The sequence below is a fragment of the Sinocyclocheilus anshuiensis genome, unplaced genomic scaffold, assembly GCF_001515605.1.
Source record: "Sinocyclocheilus anshuiensis isolate Anshui unplaced genomic scaffold, SAMN03320099.WGS_v1.1 scaffold843, whole genome shotgun sequence".
NCBI lineage: Eukaryota > Metazoa > Chordata > Actinopteri > Cypriniformes > Cyprinidae > Sinocyclocheilus > Sinocyclocheilus anshuiensis.
In genome coordinates this window covers 748,339-759,391 of record NW_015547670.1, presented here as the reverse complement: position 1 = coordinate 759,391, position 11,053 = coordinate 748,339, and the positions used below count along the sequence as shown (strand labels likewise).

Genomic DNA, 11,053 nt, shown 5'->3' with positions numbered 1-11,053 from the left:
CCCCCCCCCCCCAAAAAAAAAATTACTGTTATTACTATACTTGTGGGGATATTTGGTTCCCATAATGTAGAGAATACCAGGTACGCACACAGACACTTGGAACATGTTACTCATTTGTCTCAGTGCTTTAATCACTAAGTGGATTTCACTCTTGGCCCTTGAGAGACCTCTCAAATGTAACTTTCCTTGAAATTCTGTTAGTGTATGATTGGACAATTTATAGCTACTGCATTAAATATAGGTTGTGTATGAGTGTGAGTATGTGTGCATATGTTGGTTTTCCATTCATCAGAAAATGACTTATTTGGAAAAAGCAGATTAACATGCTTTTGAATTCTTCATTGTAGGTAAAACTGCTTGTGTCAGTACTAGCTGCGTCATTTCCCTGAGTGCGTTTTTATCTTTCAAGTGCTTTCGCATTTAAATATGGTGTTTTCATTCTGGTCCCATGATAAGAGATGACAGGAAGTGTTGAAATGCTTTCTGTATGATGAAAGTGAGCCAGACTCTACAAGAACAAGTCTAAAATCATTTAGCTAGTCAACAGATGTCACATTTCCAGCTACATGTCGTTCTTTACAATCATTTTTTATGTCTCTTTCAGCAGGCGTGGCTTTGGCAGAGAGGTGAGTCTTTTTTTTTTTTTACATTTCCTTTGATCTGATCACTATTTCTGTCACTCATACACTAACTGTAAAACTGCATGGATATGAGTAATACCTTATGGCATCATGATGGTGACTTTTAGAACTGGATGGTACTAAAAATCCAGTTCTATGTAGTTGGTTTAAAGGGATAGTTCACCCAAAAATGAAAATTCTGTCGTTAATTACTCACCCTCATGTCGTTCCACGCCTGTACTGTAAGTCCTTTGTTCGTGTTCGGAACACAAATGAAGATATTTTTGATTAAATGGGAGCAACAGAACTACCACATTAAAATGCTCTCGGATGTAATCAAAAATTTAATCTTAATTTGTGTTCCGAAAATGAACGATGGACTTACAGGTGTGGAACGAAATGAGGGTGAGTAATTAACGACAGAATTTTCATTTTTGGGTGAAACTATCCCTTTAATATATAGGCCTTTAATAAGTCGAAGGTAAGACTACCTTGTTCCCTTGTCACTTCAGACTGCCAATAGTGAGAGGCTTACACTGGATGCCTTGTGAGAGGCTTACACTGGAATCTCAATGAGATGAAGGGAGCAATAGAAACTTTGCCATTAAACTTACATTTGCAGTCCACTAAGGAGTGTAAATTGAAGAGTTGTGTCTTTACTCAGTTCAGCCTGCACACATAATTTTGCAGTCACTTCAGTGTCCAAGTTGCAAAGTTAATGCATATAGTTTGCATATGCATGCTGTCAAACACAACCTTTTCTGACCTTTCAAGCACTTTAGCTCTTAAAGTTGGGTCTACTTCTTTAGATGGAACATTTTCCTTCATCTGCATCTCTGTCATTATCTTCCTAACCAGGAGATAATTTTTCTCCCCCTTTCCTGTTTTAATGCACATCTTTTTGCTGTCATGTACTCTGTCTGATCATTCGTTTTAAAGGTATGCAGCAACATCTTTTCTTGCTATTCTCTTTGTCTTTGCCTTTTATTCTGTGCTGCCTCTCTTACGCTGTATTCTCTCTTAGTGTCAAATCTTTTTTTCTCCTCTCCCTCTCTTCTCTTTGTGACTCTGCCAGCAGCAGCAGCAGCTGTTGAGACCCTCTTTGCTCCGGCCTGAGGTAGCATCTGTTTTTTCTACATGCCTTTCCTTAGTTTTCCTTCTTGGGTCTTGACAAATCTTCCTAATGTTACTAAATATTTTTTATATCTCTTTTTAAAGATCCCATGACAAACATTGAAGTTTTAAGTTGATGTATGTTAGCTTTAAGGTCACACAAAATCTGGTTCAATGGGATATACGTCAAAGGAGACAAAACTGCACTCGTATGGCAAATTCATGGGGGGCTTTAATCACTAAATAATAATTCTAAAGGGACAGTTCACCCAAAAACCTTTCATCATTTATTCACACTCATGTCCATTCCTTCGTTCAAACTTTCTGCAGAACATACAGTAAAAAGCAGCATGTCTAAGCAGCTGTTATTCATACAATGAAAGTGAATGAGGACTGGGGAAGGTTCTAAATGTTTTATGAATCCATATGATACTGTAACTTTGTTCTTTTGAACTTTATATTAATCAAAGAATCTATCATGGTTTCCACAAAAATGTTAAACAGCACAACAAAAACATAATTTCCAACATTGATAATAATAACAACAACAATAATAATAATGTTTCTTGAGCATCAAATCAGCATATTAGAATGATTTCTAAAGGATTATGTGACACTGAATACTGGAGTAAAAAAATTACATTTTTAAATATATAACAGTAATTTTTAAATTGTAAGTGTATTTTACAATATTACTGTTTAATTGTAAATTTTAATCAAATAAATGATCAGCTTTGGTGAGCATAAGAGACCTCTACAAAATAAAACAAAAAAACTTACCAACCACAAACTTTTGAACGGTAGTCCAGATGTTCATTTGCATTCCCAGTTGAAATTAAGTTACAGTAAATGGTGAACAAGCACACAGTGTGCCAGAAATGTTATTGACTGTATCAGTTGTGCACCAAACCCTGACTAATTTTAGTAGCCTGTGTGAAGATGAAGTCTGACATCTGTCTTTACGTTTGTATTTTAGGCTCTCTCCATGGAATCGGGTATCGACCCTGGACAGGATTACTATACCCAAGACTACTATAGTTACGATCAAGGGTGAGTTTCAGAGTATATACAAGGCTAGTGTGTCTTTGTTTCAGACTGTGTTTGTGTATTTTTTACACAAACATCCTCTCTTGAAGGTGAAGCATGTTATTTAATATGCCCCCTTAGATCTCTTTTTCTGTCTCCCATGCCCTTTGAATTTCAATCATCTTATCCTTGATCACTTCTTCAGAATTTCTCTACTTTATCCATTCCAATTTTCCCAGTCAATTTGATGATACCAAGACACCTGAGCCCCCTCCCCCCCCCCAAAAAAAATTATGCCTATAGTGAGTACAATACACTAATTGAGCACTTGTGTGTGCAAACAGAAGGAGACAGCAGAAGCGAGAGAAAGAGGTGTAAGCACTCTCAAATTGACACGTAATGTACCATCGGAACAGCTTTACTATCGGGACAGATGCTCTTGCAAATGTTGAACTGCATGGTTTAACGTCAGCCCATCTGAGGAGATGCTGGAAGCTTTGATGAGATTAATGTGCCCTCACCTCCACTCAGCCATCTTTAGCTAAACTCAGTGGATTAATTTAGGCGTGAACCGCATGTTTGCTAGTAGGACTTTCAGAGATCATACTAATGGCATCCTCTATTATGTTCGATAGTCATTCAATTTTTGTAGCAAGAGGAGCAGCAGATGGTCTTAAAGGTCTCCGTAGTGCTCTGAACGTCAGCTGTGAGCACCACAGAACAGATGATGTGCTTTAACATCAAGATCTCTGATGATAGACTTCTTAAGGTCTTATTTAACATTTTAAAATGGATGCACATCAGTCAATCCAGAATTCCAGTCGTGCTAAATTACATAACATAAAACAAGATATGATGCAAAACACCTGTTCATCTAGCTATTAATCTTAGCACTATGTAAGTTTACATCTCAGGGAATGTATCTTTTAGAAGGATGATATTAAAGGATTTGCTCCATAGATTGATTAAATTGTCAATAATATTTATAATATCAATTTTATGCTGAAAAGAGAATTATTTTCTTGAGAATTCCCTCAAACTTTTAACTGATTCTTTTGAATGTCAAGGTTTCTTTGTCCATAGTCAAGGCCTTTGAGAAAGAAGGATGGCATTGATTCCATAGACATCAAGGGAGAGAGTGGGGTAGAGGTCTGCGTGGGACTGTTTTTTTAGTCCCGCTCCTGCAAGGTTCTATTCTGTGCATTAGAGGTCTGCGCGGGACTATTTTTTTAGTCCCGCTACCGCAAGGTTCTATTCCGCACCCACCTGCTCCCACTATATATTCACTCTTTGTTCACCCGCTGTCCGCTTAGAATAATTTTCTTCCAGACCAGACAGTTCACGCTAAATTTAGATCTCGTTTCCAGAATCTCACATTTAAATTTCCGCTACTGAAAGGAGAGATAGGCTGACAAATAAAAGTGTAGTCTGCGCAAAATTGTATGTTATTTTATTCGTGCTCTGTCACTCATCGACAACCTGCCTGTTCTGTCTGAGGGCCGTATATTTACCACCGGTACAGCCTGCTCTGAGCATCGTTATGCACATGCTGCACACAGACCCCGCAAATAAAACGTGTGACGTTTAAAGCATGCGTGCATAACAGTCCTGAGCGCAAGCTCTACCGGTGATCAATAAGAATAAAGCGCAGATATGCTGTTCTAAATGAACGTCGGGAACGGGATATTGTTAGACCGCCCGCTCCCGTTCAAATTACACCAGAGTTACCGACTGCTACCGCGTTTTATTCGGGAATTTATTCCCGCGGCGCAAAAAATCCAGTCGGGTCCCGCGGTTCCCGCCGGAGAGCCGCGGGAATGCAGACCTCTAGAGTGGGGAAGATAAATGTTGCACTTCTGTCAGGCTGAAGTGCACCTGCTATCAGAGAGACCTGGCCTGCTGAAGATCCAGGCTATTTAGAGAGCTTAGGAATCTTTAAATGGGGGTTTAGCCTTTAATCCCTGGATCACAGGGGCTGTTTGTCCTGCGTGGGTGGAGCTACACATGGGCTGATGTTGATTGCAAGTGTAATGAGGCATCTGTTTTGGCTTTCCCGTCTTCAGTAAACACACCTATTTTCAAACCTGTTGGAGGTCTTGCCCCCAAAATACTCAGAACTCCAGGTGCATTTGAATTGAATTGAGGTATCACAAAGAATGTAGAATTGCTATTCAAATTTGAATGTTGGCTTCATTTAAAAATAAAATGGAAAAGCAATATTTGTCAAGACAAACTTTTAAATGTTGACAAAACCTAGCTTTAAAAGAAGTTAATAGAAAATTTTGTCCAGCACTTTCAGCCAGCTAGAAATCATGTTTTTGTTTGCTGATGTTCATGTTTGTTTTAGGAGGGTGGGATTTTGGAGAGAATGCTTATGATTGAAGGGATGGGCTAAATCCATTTACTGGAAATTAGCAAAATTGAAATCTCTTACAGCAACTTTAATATAGTTCTCCACACAATAACTTTTAAGGTATGTTCACATGTTGTAGTATTTCCATTCCTACCTCCAGGTATGATCCCTATCCAGCCTACGGCAGCCGCAGGAGGCTGATTACACCCATGTATGATGAGTCTGGAGAGGCCATCATGGAAGATGAAGGATATTACTATGGTGGACCAGAGGTAACCCTACACAGTCATTCACTGGCTGCTTGAAGGAAATGGTGCAGTTATGTTTTCTTTTTGTTCATAATCTTGGCCTCACCAATAGAAAGTTATTTTTGTTTCATGCATCATTTAATATCAGGTTTGACCATTTCATTTTAGTAACCTGTGATTAATAAGATTGTTTTAAAGGAAATAATGTCACAACAGGGTCGGGCAAGAGGGCGAGGTGGGCGAGGGAGAGGCCGTGGGCGTGGAAAGCATGTGGGATTCCAGGATTTCCCACCAGAGGATGAGATTGAACAGGCAGAGCCAGAGGTTCCTGCTGAGGAGCCAGCAGAGGCTGAAGCTGAAGAATCCAAAGCTGCAAAGAGGGTGAAGTCCGTCATGAAGCTCAGCAAGTTTCTTGCTGCTGGGAAGAAAACTGAAGCTAGCTCCCCATGGAAGAAGGCAAAGATCTTCCCGATGATGTTTGGGAAAGGGAAGAAAGACAAAGATTATGCCAAGCTGACATCTGCACGTCGTATTGATAGTCAAGAGAGCTTGGCAGGTGGCGCAAGCCCAGTCGCTTCCATTGATGGCACATCCTCTGCCAGGAGTCGACTTGGGAAAGTCCTGAAACGCATTAATCTGGCAAACAAGCTGCAACTTAGAAGAAAATCACAGAGCACCATCAGTCATAGTTCTGCAAGTGAGAAGGACGAGTCTGCAGCCGAGTCAGAGAGAGAAGAGAAGAAATCAAAAGTGTCCATCAGTGTCAGTGAGCCAGAGGCCAGCGGGAGTGGATCAGAGGCAGAGAGCCGAAAGAAAGCCTCGGATGAGGAGGAATCATCTGAGAGGAGCAGTGTAGCAGGCTCCACTGACGATAAGGATTATTTGAAAGTGGATCTGGATAGAGATGATGCCAATGAGAGCACAGTTGATTCTGAATCAGAGCCAGAAGAACCAGACGAATCTGATGCAGAGAGTAAATCCAAATCTGAGACTGAGAAGTCAGGAACCGAAAAGGATTCCGAGGCAGAGTCAGCATCTGAGAAAGAATCCGAAACCGAGAAAGGGTCAGGTTCAGAGGAGGAATCTGGCTCGCAGGAAGAGTCAGGGTCTGGAAAGACCTCAGGAACAGAAACAGCGTCTGGATCTGGGACTGAAAAATCAGGAACTGAGGAAGAGTCCAGTGCTGAGAAGAGTTCTGCCACAGAAAAGGAGTCCGAGGAAGAATCTGAAGAAGATGAAGAGTCTAAAGGGACGGAAGAGTCAGGATCAGGATCAGAGCCATCTTCTACTCGCTCTTCAAAGAAATCATCCCGTACTGAGGGTTCCTCGGAGCGTTCGAGTGTAGGAACACGGAGCAGCAGAAGTGGGAGTGTTTCTGGAAGTGCAAGTGGTACCCCGAGTGGCAGCGTATCAGGTGGCAGCTCTAAGGGGTCTTCAGCCCGGTCTTCAGTAAGGTCATCACAAGCATCAGTGTCTGGTGAGGAAAGCAGTGGTGAGATAGGGTCAGCGAGTGGCTCTGAAGAGGCATCCGGGACAGAAATGAGTGGATCTGCTGCATCATCCGGGATGGAAATGAGCGGATCTGCTGCATCAGATGACACTGAATCAGATGCCGTTTCCGTGTCCGGCAGTGAGAGAAGCTCCACAAGCTCCAGATCAGCAGGAGGAAGCCGCCGCTCTCGCAAGAGCATCATTACCCGATCCTCCCAGGACACCATTGATGAGGAAAGTGAGGAGGAAGAAGAGGCGTCTGAAGAAGAAGAGGACGAGGAGGAGGATGAAACAGCAGAGAGCAGAGAGTCAGCTAGTGAGATGAGTGAGGGATCAATATCACGGAGGTCAAGTGTGATCTCAGCAGCAGAAAGTGGAGACACACCATACGCCACAGAGGGCAGCGTTCAGAGTTCAGATGAGACGTTTGGAGGCCTCTCGCCAATCACAGAGGTGGATGAGGATGCCATAACCTCTGGCAGTGGCTCAGGATCTGAGAGCGGCTCTAGGCGTCGCTCACAGCAGTCGGGAACCGAAGGTACCACAGAAGTAACAGATGCAGATTCTGTCTCAGGAGATTCCACAGCTTTCTAAACAGGGACCAAGTAAGACCTAACTGACTTCTGCCATGGAGTGAAGTGATTCCCACTTGATACCTGTCTTTTCTCTTATACTGGTGTGTTTTGGAACAAATCCAACTGCATGGAAGTGCTAAAAAAATGGCATGCCGTACTTTTTTTTTTTTTTCTGGTGTGCTTCTCAAATTTCTTCTCTTGAGTGAACCTACATTACCAGCCCCAAAACTGTGTCTTCAAAACATTTATTTGTATTAATCTCATGTTTCTGTTTCCAAAAACAGTATCCCTACTGTGAGTGCTTTAATATAATATTGACACCACATGTGCAGCCATCAGTTTGCTTCTCTACTAGGGGTGCACGCAACCTTCAGTTTGATTATGATTGCAATTTCACACGGCTGGGGTCATATTCACAAAAAAATCTTAAGGCTAATAAATGTTAAGAAACTCAACGCTAGGACTAAAATTGTTTGTGAATATGGCCCCTGGTCTCTACTATTCCCACTTAATGGAGGGTTTTTCTTTGATAGCTGATTTATGTTAATAATTCTTCTCTCTGATCTCCAGGCTGGCAAAAAGAAGCGAATCAAACTAGTGTTGGACCGAGAGCATGACACGACTTCAACAGGAGAAGACAGTGGACCGGACGTCCAACGCAATCGCATACCCAACATCAGCAGCCACAGTAACATCAACGGATCAGTATACCTTGCCCAAAATGGTACCATCATCCGAACACGAAGGCCCCCTTACCCCAACAACTTAAAACTGGGCTCACCAACACAGTTAGGCAAACAATTCAAAAAACTGGACAAGCTAGGTGTCACACACGAAGAGCATTTACCTTCAAATGGAACAGAAGACAATGGGCCTACTATCAGCACCACCACTGCCAATTCCTATGTTACTGATCCCAACCTTAACTCCAAAGAGTGCAGTGTAATGGGCAGCATAGGGCCCAAATCCAACATCGATAAAGCCCGTTTGGAGCAGGATAAGGGGTGCTGTGAGCTGGAGTCCTCAGTGGACAATGGGGAGATTAAAGAGTCGGAAGAGTCTCCATGTGAGCAAACACTGTCTGATGAAGAGGAGCTCTGGATGGGTCCCTGGAACAACTTACACATACCAATGACAAAACTCTGATTTCTAGTTTTGCTAATTCTTATGGTACTGTTTCTATTTAGTTTCATTTCTAGTCTTTTCTATGTTTTATTTGGGTTCTATAAAGGGTTTATCTCGATTCTGTTGTACACACATCAGACACCGACAAAGAAATGTGATTCTCTTATAAAGAATTATTTTTTTTTTCATGCAGATGACTATTTCACTTCTTACTGTAGTGTCAGATAAATTGTTGTGGAAGACAGGGCTATTCTATACAAATTTCTTTGCCTCAATTGAACCGTTTCCAAAATGTATAAACTGTATAATTTAAGTTATTAGTTATCAGATTTGATTTCACAAACAGACAATACAGAAAAGTAGCAGATTCAAACAGTTTAGAAAGCTTTGATTTGAAAAGTATTTTTTATAAATGAGTCCACAGACTGTTCAAAAAATCCCTAAAAATCAGTATAACCAGTGATGGCTGCTACACTTAATTATTCTTCAAATTTGTTTAATGGATGTATTTTTTACATTGAGATATATGTGGTTGTAATGGCCCTAATGTTTTGAAAAGATTATTTACATAGGTATACCTAAGTATAATATATACAGTCTATGTATTTTGATAACTTCAAAAATTATTTTTGATTATCATTCCTTTTTTTTCATCAAAATCTAATTTATCTAGGGTTTCCTTCACTTTTGAGTTTTGTTTTTTACACTGGTCAGATAGTTTGAAGCTTTGATTTATAATTATTATCATGAATAAAAATGTGAACATAATCCATATATATTTGTCAATAAAACTGACAGTTAGCAGACATTTTTCATGTTAACCAGTGTTCATACAATGGAATGTCACTCCAGTAAATGTCTCCATAAAGTGTTTTATATTTGTATATACTGATCTGCTGTGCTTTACAGGACAGATATAGAAGTATCACTGAGCATACGTGATCTTCTAATTCGCCTGGACAACAAGTGTTCTTTTCATTCTTAAAACGCTGTTATTTTCTGACTGCAGAGTACCGGAAACATCTGTTTGTGATTACTAAGGTTAAACTGTTACATTTTACTTCTTGTTTACCTGCAATCAAGTAAAGAAAACATCCATTTTTAAGTGATTACAGCCTGCTTGTTTGGTTAAAGCTTTTCTAATTTACCTGCCATGTGGCGGCATTTTCCTCCATTTTTCACACTTGATTTTTGATTCTTTGCATAATGTTTTTTACACATTGTACATGTTTGTGTAATCTCATGCGCATACAGGTAGCTGTGAAGTGATTGACTGTTAACTGCACAGTTCTACGTTCACCAGCAGAGGGAGACACACTATTTACCCATTCTCTCTTCTCAGAGCTCTGATGGTCATTACTTACTAATCTTACCAATCCGAATCACAGAAAACCTTGTATGTGATGTACCATACAGAATATATATTTCAACTGGAAGAAAATGACGCCTCCTGATGTTTGAAGTTTGTTTTGCTTTCTGAATTGAAATCATACTTTGAATACCTTAAGAGGAACTTCCTTCTCATAGAGTATGAGGCTCTCAAGGGTGAACTGAGATTTTTAATTTATTTTTAATGTTAAAATTCTGTATTCTGTGCAGAGACAACTTAATATGTCAAATTCCTGAAGAATATGTAAAAATGTGAGACTGTGGTGGGTTTAAAACTTTGGCTGTGTTCAGAATTGAATTCTGGCTTATTTTTTATTGAATACAGTGCAGTATACACTTTTGTTATTTTACTTTTTTTTTTTTTTTTTTTTTTTTTTTTTTTTTTTTTTTTTAAGTATGTGAACCAGTAGGCATTATACACATTTTTCATAACGATAATAATGTGCTATGTTGTTGTCACATGACCTCATCACCTGTTTAGTTATCGTTTTAAAAAGAAGTCCACTTTTGAAAACTCAATATTAAAAACCTAATCTCTTTATCACACTGCAAATGTAATGTCATAACTGCAACACGATGTCATATGGTGTGTGCTGAGATATGTAAGTGTCACTGTATTCATTTATACATCCTGTTCACCTTTAAACCCTTAAGTATCTTAAACTTGTCTTGAATGTTTTGATCATGCAATATCTGCTGTCTGATTATAGTCAGGTATAGTGGAATATGTCGGCCCACCTGTCCTATTAATTCCCTCCTGCACATGTGCTGCAGTGAGCTGCGTTTGAGTCAAATGTGCTCTGACTGAGCTGCCTCCTCTCCTCTGGCTCCGGCTCAGCTGTTGATGCTTCAGCGTGTGTGTGGGCAGATGCAGGTTGTAAGCATACATGAGGAGTGAGAGTGTGTGCACATGCGTGACCGGATTGTGTTTGTCACGCAGGAAGGTTCAACATCACATTCCACAGAGGCTGAAGATAACCGCCTAGAGGCGGACAGTAACTAAGTACATTTACTTGAGTATTGTACTTAAGAACACTTTTTGAGTATCTGTACTTTACTTGAGTATTATTTTTTCTGGAAACTTATGACTTTAACTTCACTACATTTGAAAGA

General features: G+C 40.1%; 1 protein-coding gene across 1 annotated transcript in view; it reads left to right on the top strand.

The window, feature by feature from the left end:
* Window positions 1-8,837, top strand: part of LOC107702731 (protocadherin-15-like) — a 43,696-nt gene extending 34,859 nt beyond the window's left edge. The window contains exons 11-15 of the mRNA XM_016505135.1: window positions 608-626; window positions 1,696-1,737; window positions 2,710-2,783; window positions 5,273-5,384; window positions 7,997-8,837. Of these exons, the coding sequence (XP_016360621.1) occupies window positions 608-626; window positions 1,696-1,737; window positions 2,710-2,783; window positions 5,273-5,384; window positions 7,997-8,572 (823 nt within the window). The 3' untranslated portion in view covers window positions 8,573-8,837. The remainder of the gene's footprint in view (window positions 1-607; window positions 627-1,695; window positions 1,738-2,709; window positions 2,784-5,272; window positions 5,385-7,996) is intronic.
* The last annotated feature ends 2,216 nt before the right edge of the window (window positions 8,838-11,053 follow it).